Source organism: Topomyia yanbarensis, chromosome 1 (assembly GCF_030247195.1).
Source record: "Topomyia yanbarensis strain Yona2022 chromosome 1, ASM3024719v1, whole genome shotgun sequence".
Taxonomy (NCBI): Eukaryota; Metazoa; Arthropoda; class Insecta; order Diptera; family Culicidae; genus Topomyia; species Topomyia yanbarensis.
The window spans coordinates 207,035,661-207,058,730 of NC_080670.1; the positions used below are offsets into that span (position 1 = coordinate 207,035,661).

The 23,070-nt window shown below is 37.9% G+C and overlaps 1 protein-coding gene across 5 annotated transcripts in view; it reads right to left on the reverse strand.

The window, feature by feature from the left end:
• Positions 1 to 23,070, reverse strand: part of LOC131689682 (serine/threonine-protein kinase tousled-like 2) — a 295,873-nt gene that overhangs the window by 89,534 nt on the left and 183,269 nt on the right. The window contains exon 1 of one of the 5 annotated variants that reach the window (XM_058974939.1): positions 9,900 to 12,523. The exons of 3 other annotated variants lie outside the window; for them this stretch is intronic. In XM_058974939.1, coding sequence (XP_058830922.1) covers positions 9,900 to 10,052 — 153 coding nt within the window. In that variant the 5' untranslated portion in view covers positions 10,053 to 12,523. Of the gene's footprint in view, positions 1 to 9,899; positions 12,524 to 23,070 lie in introns of those variants that run through there. One more of the 5 variants, XM_058974946.1, reaches the window with a different exon arrangement.

Here is a 23,070-nt window from a genome sequence, read left to right on the forward strand (position 1 = left end):
GATTAAATGTGTACAGCTCTGATCGAATACAGTAAAAATGGGATGAATTTATCTTCTATCTCTACCGCTTTGTACGGAAAGAAATTCTGCATACAGACAATGCAGGAAATCGCCCAACGTATTTGTACGAAATGGTAGAGTAGAGGTGCTAGATGCAACTGTCTGCTCCGACAGTATTAAACATGAATTTGCTAACAGATTCGAACACAACGTCGCTATTGGATCATAAATACATCATCTTTCATCATTTAAACGTCTAGCTAGATATCGTCACATATCCTAATCCCAAATCCACGAACTGTGGGACCTTTAAGAAAGGGGCGACTAGGTCTTCGACACTTCTTTGAGGAGAGGTTGCCAAAGCCTCTGCCTCAAGTCTCAATGAAGCTAGTAGATTTAATAGGCGACTTTCGTAATTTAAAGATTTTGTGGCACACACTTTCCAGGTAGAACGGTTCCATCCCCGACGACTGTCTACGAGTACTTTTCAGGTAGTTCTGATTCTTGCCAAATTGTTCGAAGAATTGTGAAAACCGAATCCATCAATAACCCTATTCTTATATAAATAAAGTCATGGGTGCGTTTCGACTTCGTCTCATCAGAAACCAACACTAACAGAGCTCTGGATATTCTTTGGGTCGGTGGAGAGCCTTGGGAGTCGACCCGCGCAGACAGGAATAAGCCGTAAATGTGCCAAAAAAGGTAGATTAAACTTAACTGTATATTCGTTTCCCAAGATGCACTAGTCCAGCTTATATCGCTGGCTATTGTTTAATCCTCACTGTGCGTACAAAAGGCTGAGGAATGCGGTCTAACGGTTAACAAACGCACAAAAGAAGACAAAAGTCCAAAACCTCGAAGTGGCAGAGAATGCGCAAGATAACCTTGAACACGAATTAGCACTGTTTTTGTCGCTATGCACTTCACGGACTGGAACAAAACACTTGTGTCTCGATCGAGCGCTCGAAAACAAATGAAAAAAAATGACTCCTTGTTCTATTTGGCTTAAAACAGGCTAAATGATAAAACTAAATTTTCATCTAAATCCTTGGGTATCGTAATTGGGCTGGTTGGATAGACTATATCACGTGAGATACATAGGATATAATAACAAAAAGCAGCTCATGATATAAAGATGGATAATAAACCAATAATTTAAATTATTGACCCCACATATAATATAATTCGAAACAACTACTCTGCTTATGAAAAAAGAAGAATAGACAGAAAATTTGAATTATTTGTATCCTCCAAAGGCAGCCAAGTAATACTGAAGCTACGGAAATTTATTGAAGACCGAGAAGTTCTGGAAGACTTAAGCCCTGATGCTGATACAGTCACAATAATCACAATAGACACCAAATTGGCGACAGTTAGACACTAAATTCGAACAGCTCATACAATATACGTGGACGCCTAAACCGACGGGCCGAATGATTGTTCGGCAAGTAAGAACATGAGGTAAAATTTTTACATTGCGCCAATCATTTAGTTCAGAAGCCAAAAACCATTCAGTTTGTCAGCAAACCAGTACGTCAGGGTTTACTTACCGAGACATCCGGACTGGTTTAGCCTGTTGCTTAAGGGGTTTTATATTTTGGATATCTCCAAACAGTTCACATATGTTAAGTGAACTGTTTGGATTTGTCGCTTTCGGAAAGCTATGAACTGAAAAATTAGTTAGTTTGAAAAAAATCCTATTCGGCGAGAAATTTGTAAATACGGCCTGAAAAATGTTTCCTAATTTGTCCCCAATCATTCTTAAAATAGTCCTAATTTCATTTAAATTGTCTAAAAAAGAACAGCAAACTTAAGTTTGAATTATCTTGTGTTAAATTTGTCAGGAATCGATCAAGAATTTCTTTTTGGGCTCAAGCGTGTTACATATACTTAATACAGGAAATCGCCCAACATTTGCACGATTGGGCAGGAAAGAGGTGTTAGGTGTAACTCTCTGCTCCGACAGTATTACCATAGAACAAATTTTTCGTAATACTATTGAGGTCAAGAAACACAAAAAACTTGGTCAAAGTCGAACCATCTACTTTGAGCAAGTTTTAGTATGTTTTCCCAGTGTTAGAAGCTGCTATTCCTTTCGTTGCTCATTTACTTTCTGATCTACAAAAGTCCAATCAAATGAAAATGGTAAATCCTGGAAGCACAAAATTTTTTATTTAGCGATAAAATAGCGAAATTGGAATTTTTTCGTAGCTAGTAGAATCAGTCGTTTTAATCGTGCACACAAGTGTGACATTCTAGAAGCCAAACTGGCGACCAAGTCAGTATATCAGATACTGATGAAGCGAAATCTCAGAACACTAGGTCGACTTATTAATGTTTTGTACCCTCGTGTACAAATTTGGTTCAATCCGATTTGCTCCCTAGAGAGAAACAGAAGATTTTTGTTTTTTATGAAATTCTCAGATAAAATTATACACGTGGCAACACTGCTCCGGTTTTCGAAAGATTAGCTCACCGTAGGTGAGCCCCGACCGTCATAAGAAAGAGAAGGGAACCGAAACGAAATTTCATCTTACCGCCGTTCTCCCTCCGTTAAACCACCCGCCGCCCGATATTTGCCAGCAGCGAGTACACAAAGATGTGTTAGTGGTGCCGTTGCTTCAATTGCAGGTACTTTATGCAAAAATGTGTTCCCTTGCAAGCAAGCGAACTACGACGGCTACGAATGTGTATAATTCCATTATTATCCGCATTGGAAAAAAAAGAAACACACTTTTTTCCCTTTTTATCGTACCTACTGTCCCTTCGGATCCGGGGGCTTTGCCAATTGCCAAGTTGAAGAGTTTTTCGCTTTGCTCGGTTGGCAGCGAGACCGTGTTTTTCCCCATTTTTGGTCAAGCAGCAGCAGCAGCAGCAGAGACAAAGTCAAAGAGGAAGAAGAAGGCGCGGCGAGTCAAGGAGGTAAACAAACAGCAATAACAACAGCAGCAACGCCGCGCACTAAAAAGATGTGCGAAACAAAAGTGGGAAAAGCAGTGGAAAATGGTAATAATTGAGTGGATTCACCTGCTGCCTGGTTGGGCTTCGTAAAAATGGTTGGCGCAAACCAACCTTCCTCCCCCCTCCCTTCCCGCCTCAATCACCTGTGCAATCAACCAATTTGCCTTTTCTCTTCGTGTGTGATATGATAGCGATTTTTTTTTTCAGTGGCATCATGTTGGCAGCCATGGTTATATGAGTTTGCTTCCAACAAATGGTGCGGTTTGCTTGAAGATTGGATTTGAAAAACCAAGTGACTCGAGCACGTTTCGGTCATATCGGTTTCCGTAGAATAGCTGGGTGTGGCTATCGTAGTAGGTCTTGGATAATTCCGTGTTCAGAAACACTGCAACGTGTATTCATCTGTGTATTAACATGTATTGATATTGTTGATAAAGAATGAAACAAACAAGTGGTCTAAACTGCTTCCTTATTTCTTTCAGAAAAGTAATCAAACTGTGTACACAATTTTTGACTTTACTCATTATCATGTCCGGTTTGATTACTTTTCAGTAGCTTTGTGCGTTTTTGGTAAAAAAATCTGAAAACATTTTGCTCTTGAAAAATTATCTTAGATTGTCGCGGTTTATCTAACCATCTAGGTGTCGATTATGCGGGGGTATTACGCATGGTTGGGTCTGAGTCGGCTGATAATTTATATATGACAATATAATAAAAGCGTAACATGTGGAATCAGTTAGGTGTTGCGCCCTTCATCTACGAAATGGTTTAATCTAATTCTGCATTGGCTTGCTAAGCAAAATAAGGATCCGTTTTCGCTATGTCTCTCATCAGTAAACAGAGCTTCGGTATTTGCAGGACTTCACCTGTGTTCAGTTGTTTGGTTGCGAGCTCGAGCAGGGGTCCATCTCTTGGATTTCTCGTCTATCTGACGACCAAATCGGTCTGCCATGGCACTAATGATAAGAAGTCAAGGTGCAAATTCCACGACTGGCCGATAGTATAGTTTTGAAAATTTGCTTATTCTTACTTCACTATCCCGACCATAGAGATAAGACGCTAGGCGCTAGTCCAGCTTGAACAACCGAATGGTCCACTCACTTGGTAACTCCAAGACTACATAGAGTTTTTCAAATTAAAGTGTTTCTCAAAACCTAAAAACTGATTTCGTTTATCAGTCTTTTTCAAAAATGCTAGTGAAAATTTGTCAAACAAGCAATCAGTAAAATAGTATTTTATTTAACTTTTAAAATCAATCTATTCAACCATAATTAAGCCTTGTGAATTATTCATTTTTTTCAAATCGTCCGATTTTTCCCAGAAAGGTCGAAAGCTATTAATATAATCGGAAAAAGGGAGCTTATCTTCCTGAAAATTTGATTTCTTCTAGCAACTTATTAAATTTTTTATCCGAATCTGAAATATGAAATACGTACACTTCCGCCCATTCGGTACCGGGGAATTTAATATGCAGGGGTAATACGCATTGCTTGGTCTGAGTCGAATAATGGTTCATGTTTTTCATTATCTACCGTGATCACTAATTGAATGAAACCGTTGTATTAGTTTTGCACCAACGGGCCTGTGGCCTTCGACTGGCGTGATCAATTTTTACGTGTTACAAGTAAATTGATCAGTTCGCTTATTTGGTATCTAGGTCCTGCTAGACTCCTTTAACATTGGGTCTGATGGTTGTTCTAGGGAAGGCATACAGGACTGACACCTAAGAAAATGTGGACTGGTGTATTTGATTATTACGTCCGACTAATCACACTGGCTTTTGAAAGCGGTCAGTTTTCCCTTAACATAAAAATATCGTTGCGTTGCGTGAGGTTTGGACGATGCATTTGGCGGATTATACGCTGATTTCTCATGTTTCACTGCTGATTATTTAACAAGAGTTGCTCAGGTAAGTAGGAGGTAAGTAGGAGCTCATACCAATCAAACCGTAACTAAAGCCTCAACAGAACGATAGCCACCATTGCTGACTGCGTCCGTCTCTCTAGATCGCCGGGAATAATAAAGGGAGAGATACCGATAAAGTTTTAATATTCCACCTACTTAACGGAAGTTTGACGATTCATCAGGCTCTCTCATAGATGTCGCGGACTTCAACATTAAGAAGAGTATAAGGTTGAAGATTCGTCCTAAGCGAGCAATACGACCACAGAAGCATGTTATCGGTTGATTTAAATAGTTTTCGAGTACACAGATACTTGTAGAAGAATAAAAGCTCTTGTTTATTTTTTGATGTATCGAAACTCTGGGTAGCCGGCTACCGAGAGTGCTCTATATGCTTTTCTAAACAATTCCACACAGCCGGCCATGGGAGTAGTCCCTATTTTTCTGAGCAAAGTTTTCAGAGATTTGGACGAAGGATTCCGAAAACCTGAAATTTCAGGAAAAATACCCAATAAGTTTCAGACAAATCTTGACTAATTTTAGAAAAGATTTGGGCACAGACAAAATTTAACAGAAATCGGGAATTTCGCAAAAAAATCAACGAAAAGAAAATTTTATAAGAAATGCTAAAAATTAAAGAAAGTTAACTCAAATGTTGTTGGACAAATTTCCATTACATTTTAGGAATGTTTTAGAAAGACAATTTCGACGAAGATAATTTTCGAAAAAATGCCTAATTTGTTTTAGACAAATTTCTAGCAAATTTTAGAAATAACTTGACTAAAATTAAATTCAATAAAAAAACGTAAAATGTAAAAAAAGCTGATGTCTAGCAGGTTTAAAGAAAATTCTGAAAAAAATTCAAATAATCTTCAAGCTTACAAAAATCCTGATTCATTTCATATAATTTTTCAACGGATTTTAGAACTATTTTGGTCAAAGACAGCATTAATTTTTTTAAAGTTTTTTTTAAAGATAAACAAGCTTCCAACAATTTTAAAGCTTTGGAATTTTAGAAGAAAAAGACCTGATTTCTGCTATAGAAATTTTCTATCATCAGGAATGTTACGGTCAAAGACAATATAAACCTGTCCAAAATTGTAGAAAAAAAGTAATGTTGACCAATTTAAAAAACCAACCCGAAACTTTTGAAAAATATTTGACGAGATATTTTCCGTTGGCCTATTTCCGTTGCCACTATCTGGACTAGATATCGACCTACCATCTCATGGACCCGGGACCAACGGGTTTACTTCCCTTCCGACTACAGATTTTTTTCACCTCCGGAAAAACTCAGCGACCTCGGCTGGCATTGAACCCAGACCAACTGGGGTGAGTGGCGGTCACGCTTACCACTCAACCACCGGCACCGTCTTGACGACTGCTTAGCCAAATTACAAAACATTTGTTTGGGGATGTTTTGGGTACGAACAAATATCATAAAGACGCGAAATATGAAAAAAAAATCTTTTTCCTTAAAAAAACAAAATCGAAAAAAATCGAAGATTTCAGAAAAAATCCGATGCTTGTGGTCAAATATCAAAACAAAGATTTAAACAACGACAAATTTAAGCAAACATGTGATTACTGCTCCGTTTCATAGTTTTGAACAACGATTTTGTCAATGTCCCCGATAAAGATTAAAATTCATCAAGGGGCTGATAAAAACGGGTCTTCACTGTACTAGAAAAAAAAAAATCCGAAAAAAAACCACAATTTGACCTGTGTGGGTTTTAGACAAGTTTTGAAAATCAGGCATCAGAAGTTTTATAAAAAAGGCTTGAAGGTGTTTAGACAAATTTCTTCTGATTTTAGGAGAGATGTCATCAACGAAATCACAAAAAAAATTATATGAAAACCAATCTCTAATGAAGTCCGAGAAAGGTGTGGACATAGATAAATTCCAAACAAATCTGAGGGAAGCTTGTTGACAACGTCAAATAGCACACAAACATCTAAAATTTAAGAAATGGTCCCCTGGTTTTAATATAATATTCAGAAAAGCTCAGAGAAATTCGAAAGAAATCTAAAATTTTAACCCGGCCTGTTCTAGACAAATTTCTGATACGCTTTGAAAAATTTGTAATAAGAAATTTAAAACAGGTCTGACGACATTTTAGGATAGATCTGGATAAGAAATTAAAAAAATGGAAATTCCAGAAATTTTTTTTTGAAAAGTTCAAGGCAAATTTCTGATTTCTGATTCTGATTTATATTAAAATTAAATAGATCTTTTTCGGCCACCATCGTCGTTTTACACGTACAAACTTACAACGCTAATATAATATGTGAGTATACAACATTGTCATAGATAAAAACTAAACAAAATTAGATTTTCTTGAAAAAGGTCAATCCCGGTCGCCGAAACGTCGGACAGTATACAACAACATTTCTTATTTTAAAGACCGAAATGCCGAAAAAAATCTTCTTGCAGCAAAAATCACATAAAATATAAAAAAGAAGAAAGGGAACCTTAGACAAATTTTCACCAAATTTTGGACAGGTTTAGGACAAATTAATACAAATTCTAAAATTTTCAAGAATTTCCATGAGAGGACCCGAAGATTTTTTGACTTATTTTTATTACAGACGAATTCGTTGTACAATTTAGGGACAGAGGATTAATTAGCCTTGGTCAAGTTTTAGATAAATTTCTTATACATTTTTGCATGAAGTACAAGTTTTGCATGAAGCCAAATTCCAAAAAAAATTGCATTTTTTTTTAAATGGGCAAACGATTTATAGTCAAATATCAAATAAATTATAAGAAAGTTTTTAAAAAATTCAATTTGTGCAACTCCAAATTTTAGAAACATTTAGGACAAAGTAAAAGCTAAATATTTTGGAGAAATTTTCAAACAATTTGAAAAAAGTTTCAAGCAACTCAAAAAAAAATTAATTTAAGAAAAAATGCAATATAGTTTTAAATCAATTTGTAACAAATTTTTGGAATGTTTTGAACAAGTACATATTCTAAACAGTAAAAATAAAAATTTCAGAGAAAAGGTCCTGATGAGTTGTGGACAAATTGTGGAAAAGTTTGTTCAAAAATGAATTCTGAATATGTCAGAAAAAGCCTTTTGATAAATTAAAAAAAATGGTGATATACTCGATTCAAATAAATATTAAAAAGCTAACTTGTAATGAATTCTGGACACAGAATTATTTTAGACAAAAATTTGAAAACAAATGATGAAAAACAGAAATTTCGGAAAAAAGATTTGACGACTTTTCGACAAATTTTGAACGAATTACATAAATGTCAAAAGTTTTAGACAATTTTTCAAAAATATTAGTAATATGTAATCAAAATCTAAATTTACAAGAAAAAGTTAGCTGACGTCTTTCGAAAAATTTTATTACAGTTTTCGAAAAGTTTTAAAGAAAGTCTAATTTTAACAGAGTCAGAAATTTTTAGAAAACAAACGTCTTTAAAGTTACCAATATATTTTCGAAAAGCTTTGGGCAAAACTATATTCCTTAATGTATAAATATACAAATAGTTTTTGGTCACATTTCAAATTCTTGACAGTTTTGGGCAAGGACAATTTAAACGAAAAAAAAAAAAATCGGTAGGCGTCGGAGAAAGACACTTGTGGTACAGATTTAAAAAAAAAATGATTTCTTTGGACAATCAAAGGTTTTAGACAAATTTTCAATAAATTTTGGACAGAACTAAATACAAAAAAAAATAATTTTAGATATAAACGAGTTTGGACAATTTTTAGTAAATTTTAGAAGCATTTTGAACAGTGACAAATTTCTAAAAATTTGAGAAAAATGCGTTGAACATAACCAAAAAAAATTTGGACGGTTAAGAACCAAAACAAATTTTAAAATATTTGCAAATTTTAGAAAAATAAATGTCCAATGAATTTCTGATAAGTGTGTTATAAATTTTAGGAAACTTACGGGTGGACAAATTAAAAAAAAAATATGGCAAAATATCAAGCCATTTTTAAACATTTTTTAAACAAAATTCAAGGATAGTTTGAGATAAACAAATTCCAAAATGTAAACGTGAATAAGAAATCAGCAAAACAAAAGTTTGTTTACCAATCTTATTAGCCCTTTTCAAAAGTTGATACGGAATTGTTTCAGAGAAAATTTTAAAATTAAAAAAAAAAATGATGAAAAGCAGAAATTTCGGAAAAGACTTTTCGACAAATTTAAAACCACGTACATAAATGTCAAATGCTTTAGACAATTTTTTTAAAATTTTAGTAATATGAAATAAAAATCTAACTTTAGAGGAAAAAGTTAGCTGACTTTCGAATAATTTTTGAAAAAAAGACTAATTTTGCCAGAAGCAGAAATTTTAGAAAAAAAAAACCATCTTTTAAGTTACCAATATATTTTAGAAACGTTTTGAACAAAATTATTTTCCCAAATATATATTTAAAATGTTTTTGGACACATTTCACTTTTATGACAGTTTTGGACAAGGACAAATCAGTAGGCGTCGGTGAAAGGCTCCCGTGGAACAGGCTTTTAAAACAATTTTATAATTTTTTGGACAAAAAAAAAGGTTTTAGACAAGTCTTCAATAAATTTTGAAAAAAAAATTTCAATAGAGACAAATACAAAAATGTTAAATTTTAAATATAAATTTGGATTTTGGACAATTTTTAAAAGAATTTGGAACAGAGATAAATTTAAAAAAAATCTAAAATTTGAGAAAAATGAGCCCAACATAAACTCAAACAAATCTGGACGGTTGAGAACCAGAACAAATTTTAAAATATGTCCAAATTTTAGAAAAAAATGTCCAGCGAATTTCTGATAAGTTTGCTATAAGTTTAAGAAGACTTTTGGGCGGACAAATTCCAAAAAAAATGTAGCAAAATGTCAAGCGAATTTTAAACATTTTTTTTAGTAAATTCAAGAGTAGTTTGAAACAATCAAATGCCAAGATTTAAATGAATTTCAGAATTTTGTTGACCCCGATTACAAACTCAAAGATGGCAACCCTGTTCCGCACACCTAATCTTTCGAAAAATAAAACCTCGAAGGGTTCGTAAATTGACAAGACTTACATAGATGTAGTAGGAAGAGCTCAACATGATATCCAAGTTTTTCTTCTGCTGTTGCTGTTGTTGTTGCTGCTGCTGCTGTTGCTGTTGCTTTTGTTGCTGTTTCTGCTTCTGCTTCTTTGGTGGTGCCTGCTGCTGTTGCTGCTTATTCTTCATCGAGTGTACCGTTTTCTTCCCCTGCTGCTGCCTTCCACGGACCTTGTCTTGGTTCCGGGCCAACTTTTGTGCTTCTGCCAGCTTAGTACACCTGCACCGGAGCCGACGGGGGCCTCCTCTTATCAACGACGGATGAGGAAGAAGTAGAAGAAGGGCAACAACACACGGCGGCTTACTCACTGGAGGTACCTGTCCTGTCCTGGTGTGCTTCCTCCGTGCTGCCGTGGAGGTAACCTGGTTACCTCCGGCCGGTCGATTGACGGTTCTGACAGGTGGTGACGGTTCTGACGTTGTTGCATGACAGTTGATAGATTTGCTGATACAGGCGCACACACACAGATTAACACAACAACCACTCAATAGGGCACGAATTTCCCTTTTTGCACTGTACTGCCGTAACCGAGACGGCTCTTTTCTTGCAAATTTGAACAAAGACACTGACTTCGGGCAGTAGAAATCTATTGCCTTTCCACTTTTCGGTCGCCTCAACCGAACAAACCATCCACAACCCGTTCGGTGGTACACACTCCGCTCACTCCGTGCACGGAACTGTGTCTGTGGAGGTGAGCTGCGTTCACGTCACCCTGTATTAGTAGTGCCTGCACTGGGAACTGTTATAAATGCGAATAACAGCAATAACAAGAACAACACACGAAAAAAAAACAACTATGTGCATTTGATATTGCTCTCTTTGCTCCTCTCAAACCCCCTTCGTTTTTATTTTTTTTCCACTCTCGTTTATTCAAACGCTGCACTTCTGCACTCTTGCTGCCGCTCTTCTTTGCCTTCGCCACGTACAGCCTAGAGCCGTCCCCGTCAACTTGTTATTATTCTTCTTCTTCTTAAACAATATTAATTTCTGCTATGTTGCCAATACTTAACACCACTCTGCTCGACCGACTGCTGACTCTCGGCGGGCCAACAAACACCGCGCCACCCTGGGCCGGGGAGAGGAGCAGCAGCACCAGCGCGCACATATTTTTCCTCTGCTTCTACTTTTTCCTACTGCCACCTTTTTGATTTACTTCTTCGCTCGGTCGGCCCATCGATCGCCAGCCAGCGAAGCGAACGGGCGGCGGACCAGAGCAGGAGGAGGCAGGGTAAAATAATACAAAATACTTTGGGTAATGCGCGCGTGACATGCACTTATACACCGTTCGCAACAGAACCACATACACGTACACCTACAAACACGCACGAGTGCACAAGCAGCGTTGAAAAAAAAATCAACCACCTATTTGGATCGCCACCTTCTTTGCCTATCGTCGAATGCACTTGGTACTTTTCCTCGGCCGATCACTTGCAACTCACTGATATCACGATTGGGATTTTTTTAAATATCTTGCCTACACAGTCGCGAGAGGACACACCGTTTGTTAGCCCCCTCCCTTTCAAAGGCTACTAGATCTCGTACAAAATTCGATCCGATCTTCTCAACTTAAAGCGCTGCAAATTGGGTGTAACCTCCTCGGCGGCGCTTGGTTTCGAGCTCAAACAGACGATGTTTTTCCTTCTTTGTTCTTACCACAACTGCCTTGACAGCCACTTGACTTGGGCTCGCAGCAGTCGCTGCTCCTCCATCACTGTTTCACACCACCACCACCACCCTCTGACCCGGCTCCTATCGACCGTAGAAGAACCCAGGCGGCGAGTTCCAATCCAACTTCGCTCCACGGAGGAGATTGTGTCACATCTGATTCTTACACTATTTTCTACCACTGTTATTCCGTTCTCTTTCTTTCGCCCGTACACCACCGTGGCGCGTGTCTCTGCTCCAACCAACGGTTCGCGATATTATGATCCACGCTAACGGGCTAAAGCTAAAATGAGCTGAAATCCAACCTTACTTTCCCCCGGGTGGCAGAGGCGGAGGCGGCGACGACGGTTCGCTCTATCTCACACTTTCGTGCGCACAAACCGTACAACGTACTGTACTAGTACGGGCAGCAGCAGCAGTACACATTGTCGGGGGTTGAACGTGGACCTTTACTGCACCGAATACTCCTTCTCCTCCTGCTACTACTCCTGTGGCAAGCAACGGCTACTCTAATTCGTATCTCTTTCTGTGCTGTGCGTTTCACCTCGACGTTGCTTCACACGAAAAGTAACCTCAATTAAACGCGACTCAGGCGCGAGGAAAATCAATACACCCGAACCTGAACGAACGTTGCTTGTTCCACCAAAGCTGAAAAACACTCCGTTTCGTTCCCGGGGGATGGATGCACTTTCATCACAATCCGTTCCGGTCTGTCAACTGTTTACACCAGCTTCTCTGCCGCTGTGCTGCACTGCACTACTTTTTTGCGTTCCGGTTTCGGCGCGGCGACCGCCAACTGAATCCGAATCGAATTCCAAAGAAAAAAAAAACCGCACTACCTATAGCAAAGCAAACTACTAACTAGAGCACCCTCCGTATGTCCGGTGGTGTGGTATTCAACAACACACACTGTCGACGAGACGTTTGCCAAAGTCTGACTGAACTGAACCCGACAAAAGAAGGGCATTCTGAGTGCAGAGGCAGAGGCCAACCAACCAACCAACCAGCCAATCCAATCCAACAACAAAACCCAGTCAGCCAGCCAACAGCTGCCAGCCACCGTCTACCGAAAGGAAAGATTAGGTGAGTGAGCGAGCGAGTGAGTGAGTGAGTGACTGGTACTCACGGGTGGAGTGCCGCTTCGGAACAAGACCCGTAATAAACGCATGCAAGAAGAAAACAGGAAGATGGTATAAAACATCGGCGAACATTGATATTAACATATTTTTATTTCATGGCTTCGGAGCGGCAGTGCTGCCAGTATTACAGTCCCGAGGCCGTGTTTGGAAAGGTAAAAATATTTTCATAAATTTTGTCTACTTGATTCAATTCAATGCGATAGCTTGGCTAAGTCGCGAGTTTTTTTTTATATTTTGAAGGTTCTCCTTATTAGTGCTCCATAAAAAGCTGGTGTTTTAGGATATGACTGACAGGTCGTGTAACATTAGTGAGAAATTGCAAACTGAGTTAAATTAAGCAAGTCAAATGGATGTCCACATCAAAAACTGCTTAGTTGTTCAATAAGTTCGCAGAGCGAAATTGGAGTAGCAAATTTTCGAACGACCCGATATACAAAGTTATAGTCGTTGGAAGAAAATAGTAATTTTTCATTCTTCATTTCATGAGCTGTTCTTTTAACATTATAACCTTGTTCTCTATTTCGTAAATTGCAACATGTATGTATGACATGATTGTAATCTCTAAATACCTCACATCGGTTTGGTACAAGACGAATGTTGAACCTATTTTAGTTGTAGTCTTTTACAGCGATGCACAGTGTCGCCTAGCCGGACAGAACCTCAAAATTTTATTTTAGATTTTTCATGATTTACCATTTTTCTCTGTTTCTTAACAGGTTGAATAGAGTCTGCTCAAAATATTAAGTCCCGAGGACGAGAGTTCGATTTTTTACAGAACATCAAGTGTGAAATAGAGGATGAATTCTGAGGAAAACTATTTTCAAACCTAAGTTATTCAAATGAATATATCTTTTTAGTTAAGATTCCTATTGGGGTCAAACTGATTCAAATTTGAAAAGTTATTCGCTGCACTTACGCTGCAGCTACGATTCGATTTAGTTGATACAAGCCGTTCTTCTCGTACAGATATGAAAATGAAATTATAAACCGTGCAATCATTTAAAGTTAAAATGTTTAAAGTGGCTTTTGAAACGGTTCGGAAAGATCGCTTGTTGTTCACGATACTTGAAATTTACTGTACTTTCCGGAAATGAATATCTTGTTTTGCCCCTTTCTGCCCCTAGGTATGAAAAAAAGTGATTTTTCATGATACGTCTGATGGAGACGCATGGTAGCCTTTGACTACCCAGGGTTCGTAATATAATTTATAGATGTGTCTTATCATTATCAACAATTGAAAAAATGTGTATTCTGCTAAAAAATTCATCGCACCTAATTTTTTGAAAATTAATTTTCGGAAATAGTGCTCTTTATATTCGTAAATGTTGAATTTTCGTACCACCCTAAGTACCAATATTTTGAGGTAATAAAAAACAAAAAATAAACAACAAATATGAATTTAGCGTCCCTAATGTGAAGTTTTCATTAAATGCGGACCACTTTTGAGGTTTTGTCCAACTTTTGTATGGAAGGTGATCACTGTGCGATGGCTCGATTTTATCAGTCCACAGTGGGACGAACCCGGACTTAAGTCCATATATGAAGGTTATGCGATATTCTCACTAGTATTTTTCTCGTATCACCTGAGCCACCAGAGACATTTTCGCGAGATTTTTCGGTGATTTGAACGTAAAATGAATTTTTGACAGCCTTTGAAGGGCATAACTCAAGTGTTTTTTGCCTTATTTCACCATAGGAACTACATACGGTTATTTTCGTTTTTCAAAGAAACGGTTGATTTTATGCATTGCATTACTTCACCAAAATTATCCGTGTGATAAAATTACATCGTAAAACCGCCAAAAATAAGTCACTAGTTAGTTTAGTTAGTGTTTATATAACTGTTTGTCATGAATTTCTATTGAATTCGAACTTCTAATGCAATAACAGAAACGAGAAAATTTAAAAAAACTGAATGGAGACGCATGGTTATTGCTGATATTGAATTTGAATAATTACTTTACAGCTAGACAAATGACACGAATACATGCACAACTTTCAAATAGAATTGAGAGCATGATATACAAGGGTTTTACTAGTGATCAAGACTAAGGGACCGAGTGGGAAGTATAGCTTTCTAGATGGTAAAGGTATTAAGAATGTTTAAAAATCATTAAATGTTTTCAACCATCCGAAATATGTCATAAAATGTTTCTGTAACTATTTCTTGCTACCTAACGCAATAACTGTCAAATTGAGTGAACACAGTTGAGTTCTAGTCATTTTCTGAGACTATTTTGATCCGAATTTGCATAGCACTGATAAAGCTTAAGGGTATGCGATATTATCCAAATAAAATAAGACCATTTTTAAATGAACCATATACGCGAAAAAAGGATTTATTTTAATTTAAGTTTTGAAATAAGCAATCTATGTAACGTCAAAAACACCTGCGAAAAAAATCGTTAGCCGACTTGTTCATTAGGGGTTGTAATGAAACATTCTACTAAAACGCTCAAAATATTTCTTTTGAAAATGAAAGAAAATGCAGTTTTCATATCAAGTAACCCACTAATGAATTGAACGTTCCAAACTGGTCGAACACATCGTATTTGATCCGTAAGAATAAAATAGTAATTTCTGAAGGCCCATAATGATATGTTAATCAATTCGTTTCAATATAGAAAATAAATTCCAAAATTTAAAATACTATACTAATTGTATACTTTTGAAAAAAAAATTATAGAAGACAAAATACTTACATTTGAGCCACTCTAATAAGTAGTAAAGTTAATTTCTCTTTTTATAACCAAAATAATAATTCAGCGCACAAAAATTTCTTAAAAATTTTTTTTGAACCTTGACAACAAAATTATTTTTGAGCCACCCTATTTTTTACAAGCCACCCCAATTTTTTACAAGTTTAAATGATTTGACACACGAAAATTAATATACACAAATTTAAGAAAATTTGAATTTCGAAAAAAATATATTTTTGAGACACCCTAATGAATAGTAAATGTTTATTTTTAAAATGTTTTAATATCAAATTCAGCGTACAAAAATTACATAAAACCGCTATTTGAACCGATAAGGCAAAGTTTTGTTCTAAGTCGTGCCACTGTGCAGTTCCATGGTGTATTGTGGCCTGATATTTTCTAGCTTAAAATAAATATGAAATATTCTTCTTTAGTTCTTAGACATAACCTTATAACCGTTTTTTCTCATTTAGTAGAATACCAGTACTAAAGCGCTAAAATGTGATGGAAAAAAGATGGGTGGGTAATGTCAGAGACATAACCGGAGTGAAGTAGAATACACTTTAGACCGGTAAATTCTGCTCTGGAATAAGCAATTTCTATGCGATTTTGTCGACTTTAGCACATTCATAGTTTATTTGGAGTATTTTTGGAATTATCAATTATCGTAAGTCCACCGGAGGAAAGGCTCCTCGCAAGCAGTTGGCAACAACCCCCTGGCAACCCTATACCATCATATGGAGTTTGACAGCGACCGACATATATGGGGCGTTATAGCTATAAAGCCCCAAACAAAGAATTATGTTCGGCACTATGCTCGATATTCAAGCATTTCACACGACGTTTTGCATCTTGTGGGATGATTTAATAATTTAATTTAATCGACATTTTGTAACTAAATACAGCTTCTAATCATTCGGCTCAAAATCAATGTTTTGCCTTTCAAGGCAGTGATGCTGGCTGTACAGAGACGTCGTCCTTGACAGGGGCTGGTTGGCAACGAAGGCCATGTAAAAGTGCCCCAGTCACGGTTAGCGTTAAGAAGCCTCATCGCTACCGAACAGAAACAGTCGCCCTGCGAAAAATTCACAGCTATCAGAAATCGAGCGGGCCTAAATTGTGACCCAAAATAAACCACAAACCAACAAGTTGTTTTCAGGACCAGCCAATTATAAAGTATTATTATTATAAATGAAATTTTCCATTGCCTTAAAACCTCCCACCCCCTTTCCACCCGGCTTGAATAACTATCAATCTTGATGATGCTGTGCGGCGGGGGCACTAGTTTTTATTATGGTGGAAAACTTAGGTTTGCTCGTTTTTCCCAAAAGTTTTTTAGCTGTGCTGTTTTCAAAGAAGTTGTAGTTGAATTCAAAATAAAATAGTTTATTTCTATTGTCAGAGATGGACCTTCCAACGAAAACTAGTCTGGCTCGCTTGGAATCGAATTGTATGGACCAACCACTGCTTTCACAAAATCTGTTATTTTCAGTAATTGAACATTCTACATTTTTGTAAATTGAATCATTACACTAACCTGTCTACAAATCACACAAATAACTTTTTTATTTTGTGCCATTCTACTTGAAAGCGACGATATTGTTCACAAGTGGCTCACTTACCATCCAACGCTCTTGGCAAGCCACTTTCTGATGCTTGTAATAAAATTTCAATTCGATTCTTTGTCGATAAATTGATGGCCCTGAAAAGGGCCTTTTCTTTGGGCAGTGTTCGAAATTTACTTGGTGCTGGTGTATATGGTAACAGTTTTGGTGCCATCGAAGACGGCGTGCTTGGCCAACTCTTCTGACAGCAGCAAACGGACTTTGAATTTTGCGGGAGATGCTGCAAACGAACTGATCGTGAACAACAGCATGCTGAGTTTTTATACCTGACTACAGCACAATGTAAGCTCGTCCTTTTTTGTGTTGTCCTCAATATGTGTTCTTCGTAGCTCCACCCCTTTGTTGGTCGACCACATATTTTTGATAAAGAACAAAATTGAAATTGTGTTTCCAATACGGAGGTTATCGAACACTCAGGGTAAAAAGAGTAATGTAATACGGCACTTTGGTAAAATGTTTGAGAATTGAAACCGTTTTTGAATGCGCCTAGTAAACACGAAACTGTAAACAAACACACAAATGATAACTTTTTATTTTGTGTCATTCTACGTGAAATCTACTATATTGTTCACAAGTAGCTCACTTGCCATCGAACGCTCTTGGCAAGCTACTTTCGGATGCTTGTAATAACAAAATGTCAATTCGATTCTTTGTTGATAAATGGCCCGTACCAAACATACCGCTCGTAAGTCCACCGGAGGAAAGCCTCCCCGCAAGCAGTAAGCAACGAAGGCCGTGAAAAAGTGCCCCAGTCACGGTTGGCGTTAGGAAGCCTCATCACTACTGAACAGAAACTGTCGCCCTGCGAGAAATTCACAGCTATCAGCAATCGAGCAGGCCTAAATTGTGACCCAATATAAACCACAAACCAACAAGTTCTTTTCAGGACCAGCCAATTATATTCCAGAAAGATATAAATGAAATTTTCGTTTTCCATTGCCTTACAACCTCTTTCCTCCCGGCTTGAATTACTATCAATCTTGATGATGCAGTGCGGCTGGGCACAGGCAGTTTCCATTATAGTAGAAAATTTAGGTTTGCGCGTTTTTCTCAAAAGTTTTTTAGCTGTGCTGTTTTCAAGGAAGTTGTAGTTGAATTCAATATAAAATAGTTTACTTCTATTGTCAGAGGTGGACCTTCCAACGAAAACTAGTCTGGCTCGCTTGGAATCGAATTGTACGGACCAACCACTGCTTTCACAAAATCCGTTATTTCAGTAATTCTACATTCTACAGAATTAGTCACAACTATTTCCAATCAGCGCAAAAATCGAAGGTTTTCATTCAATACAACAGCAGATTTTCACGTTTGAAAAAACAGGCAGCATTCTGGCCGAAAATTTTGAAACGGAGCACCTATATCGAAACGTTAGAAAACGTTCGATTTTTGTAAATTGAATCATTACACTAAAATGTCTATAAATCACAAATAACTTTTGATTTTGTGCCATTCTCGTGAAAGCGACGGTATTGTTCACAAGTGGCTCACTTACCATCCAACGCTCTTGACAAGCTGATGCTTGTAATAACAAAACTTCAATTTCATTCTTTGTCGATAAATTGATGGCCCTGAAAAGGGCCTTTTCTTTGGGCAGTGTTCGAAATTTACTTGGTGCTGGTGTATATGGTAACAGTTTTGGTGCCATCGAAGACGGCGTGCTTGGCCAACTCTTCTGACAGCAGCAAACGGACGGCGGTTTGAATTTTGCGGGAGATGCTGCAAACGAACTGCTGCATGCTGATGCTGGAAACGAACTGAGCGTGAGCAACAGCATGCTGAGTTTTTATACCTGACTACAGCACAATGTAAGCTCGTCCTTTTTTGTGTTGTCCTCAATATGTGTTCTTCGAAGCTCCACCCCTTCGTTGGTCGACCACATATTTTTGATAAAGAACAAAATTGAAATTGTGTTTCCACTACGGAGATTATCGAACACTCGGGGTAAAGAGAGTAATGTAATACGGCACCTTGGTAAAATGTTTGAGAATTGGAACCTTTTTTGAATGCGCCTAGTAAAAATGTTTTCCACTTCACTCCAGTTTGTTTCTGACCATATTTGCAATTTACGTACTGAAATAAATCATAATTTAGGGTTTAACCCAAATTGCTCTCCAGGGAGAAACAGTCCATGAAACAGAAAATGCAAACTTATTCTTTGAAATGGTTTTGGTGGCCATGAAAAGGGCCTTTTTTAAATGATACAAGTGAGTTCTACCTTTTCAACTTCCAAATCCATACAAAGTGCGTCCCTGCCGCTTCAGAGTATAGACGACATTCATTGCGGTTTTGCGCTTGGCGTGTTCAGTGTAGGTCAAGGCATCTCGGATGACATTTTTCTGCACACCATCAGCATTCGTAGATTAAATTGGAGATGCATTTTACACCACCACGACGAGCCAGACGCCGAATGGCAGATTTGGTGATTCCCTGGATTTTATCACGAAGAACCTTGCGATGACGCTTGGTACGGGAACGCAAACATGATACCGCTCATTGTACCGTCCGGACGAGCATGTTGCTCGTGTGGTAAGCGAGCACCCACTGATACAAAACAAGCTCGCGTGTCCTGTATATATAACATTCCCGTATGTAATGAAACGCTTACATGCTCCTTTTTGACGGCTCTGCGTTGGATATGCTGGCAAATTGCGCATTTTCCTCGCTGTTTCCGAAGGATTTTCTGAAAATCCTTGTTTTGGTTTATTTATAGTAGTCGCAGTAATTCCGAAATTTAATACGAAATACGTGCACAAATTTCCGATCAGATAGTGCAAAAATATTGCGATTTCGTCCAGTAGAACGGAAGATATTCGCATTTCAAACCTGGGAAAATTTCTCAACTGAAATTTTTGAAACGGGACCCCATATTGAAACGTTAGAAGTATTCTACTTCAAAATCCTAAATCGTAAGGCAAAATGTTCAACACTGCTTCGCGTATACACGGGTGATCCTATTTTCACGCTAGTTTTGCTATTGTTCTGTTTCTCGAGGTCGAACTAAACTACAGTAATCGTTGCAAGCTGAGTTTCTCCAAGCCGATCATTCTTTATTTGATCAGGAACCACTTCAAGTTGAAACAGTAGTTTAAAATGTTGATCGTTTTGCCTTTCTCATATAAAGAAAGGCTATGCAATCACTGTAAAAATCGACTTTTCAACCGAGGCCCGGAGGGCCGAGTGTCATACACCATTCGATTCAGTTCGTCGAGATCGGCAAATGTCTGTGTGTGTGTATGTGTGTGTGTGTGTGTGTGTATGTGTGTGTGTGTCATTTAAACTCACACAATTTTCTCAGAGATGGCTGAACCGATTTTCGCAAACTTAGTTTCATCTGAAAGGTATAACGCTCCCATAAGCTGCTATTGAATTTTTAGTTGATCCGACTTCCGGTTCCGGAGTTACGGGTTGAAGAGTGCGATCACACAGCAAATTCCCATATAAACTGGTACCACCATGATGTTCAAATGATGTAAAACATATTAAAATTGATGTAACATTACTCTAGTTTGCGGGTCTGGATCACTAATGATCAATCAAAGCAGCTTTGACCACATTGGCCACCTATGACGGTTCATGACGCCCCCGGGGAACCCGCCAAGTTCCTAAGCTAATATCACACCCATTCCCCAACGAATTCTCTACCGATTTTTACAAACTTGATTTCAAATGAAAGATACAGTAATACCATTGACTGCTGCTGAATTTCATTCGGTTCTGACTCTTGTTTCCGGAGTTACAGGGGTATTAGTAAGGATACACTGGAATTTCCCATATAAATCGGTACAATCGTAATACCTCAGAGGCTAAAAACTAGTGAAATGGTCTCCAAATTACTTCTAATCGCAGATCTAGATAACTGATTGCCAATCAAACATTCTTTAAATATATTGTCCACTATCGACGATTCCGGAAGTCCGGAATTCCGGGCATATTCTACAATTATAGTCACATCGGTTCTTCGGTGATGACTGAACCGATTTTCTCAAACCAAGTCTCAAATGGAAGGCAAAATATGCAGTTGAGTATTGCGTCGCCGCCCCTCCCCCCCGCCTTGCCCGGGCACCTCCCTCCTTCATTACTCCCCTCCCCTTGGACCACCCTCACGCCAGCATTTCCTTCATCCACCCCGTATACCGAAATAAGATGAAGGATTTCTGACGCATCCTCCACTCCCACTCTACCCATTCCCTTCACTTTCAAACCCATTCCACCAACATTTCAAAATATAATCACATGAAGATAACATTGAGCTTATGCTGATTAAGCTAATTAAATATTATTCTTTTGCCTTTCTCATATAGAAAGTTTATGCAATCGCTCCAAAAACCGACTTTCTAACCGAGGCCCGGAGGGCCGAGTCTCATATAACATTCGACTCAGTTCGCCGAGATCGCAAAATATCTGTGTGTATGTATGTGTGTATGTATGTGTGTATGTATGTATGCATGTATGTGTGTATGTGCAGATTTGTTAACAAAATGTCCACATCGGTTTCTCAGAAATGGCTGAACGGATTTTTACAAACTAAGATTCAAATGAAAGGTATAATATTCCCATAGGTTGCTATTGAATTTCATTTTCAACCGACATCTTGTTGCGGATTACGAGTTGAAGAGTATGGTTACAAACCAAAATTTGTTGATTTGTCCACATCGGTTTCTCGGAATTTTCTGAACCGATTTGGCAAACTTGATTTTAAATGAAGCTCGCTCGGTCCATCAGCTGCTGTTGAATTTTGTGTGGATCCGAGTTCTGGTTCCTGAATTACAGGGTGATACGTACGATCACGCAGCAAATCTCGATTCTAACGAATTCTGCGATGAATGTAAAAAGGTGAATTTTTTTTCCAAAATGTAAACACAACTGTTGAATTTGTAGATCTAGGTCACCAACAGTCATTCAAAGTCTCTTTGGCCACACTGGCCACCATTGACGGATTCGGAAGCATCCAAATTCAGAATAACGGTTATATTGGTTTCTCGAAAATGGATAGACCGATTTGATCAACTTAGTCTCAAATGAAAGGTGTTGCGTCGTCGGAAACTGATATTAAATTCCATCTTCATCCGACTTCCGGCTCCGGAGTTACGGGTTGTGGAGTGCGATCACATAGAAAACTCCGATTCAAACCGATACCGCGATGAATGCAAAAAGGTGCTCTTATATATACTTACCAAGTGTAATAAGAATGAAAGACATTTCCATAATGTTATATTGTACGAACCAGCTATTAAATCATAGTTTGGAGAAATGAGAAAGGCACAATTGCACCTCTAGGTGGATTAAAACAGGTTTTTAGCTAGGTTTTGGCAGTGTTCAACACGTTAAAATCGTTTCAAATGAGTTTTAAAAATTGCACATCATGATAGTTTAAATATAACGTCATTCATGCCCAAGGTTCGTTATGTCTAGTGTGTATTATGTCTAATGCCCATTATGCCTAACGTATTGATGCCTAATAGGATTAATTAGTCCCCTTTATCTGTTGACGTTGTATAAATTAATAAGATTGTTTGTTGGACGTACAAGTCCCAAGTGTGTATTCGTCTTCGTTGTCATTCGGTTCATCGTTGGCGGTACTGGCTGTTGGTTTGGAGGTAGTATGTGCAGCACTGTGATTTGCCGACGAAGACTGGATGTAGGTTGGATATGTTAGTGACTTTTGTACATGGTTTCCGTATTGTGCCATCTTATTACAGATATGACTGTTAGGAGTCTATTCTTTATAACACTTGTTTGCGTAGGGAAGCAGATCGAAAACGAATTTGGAATCCCCAGAAGTGTGCGGAAAAAATCCGTTCAAAAATTCATGAAAACAAGGTCATGATTTCGTGAACTGAAGTATTTACTGTGACCAAGTTCCTGAAATTATGAATAATAAGCCTAGTATTAAACTATTTGTGTTTCCAAAACAATAATTCGCGTCGAAAATAGATATGGCGTTACATTCGAATGTTTAGTAGGGTTACTGTGGTTGTTCACTGAACATGTTTGGTTTTTGTTGTGATCCTTGTTCAC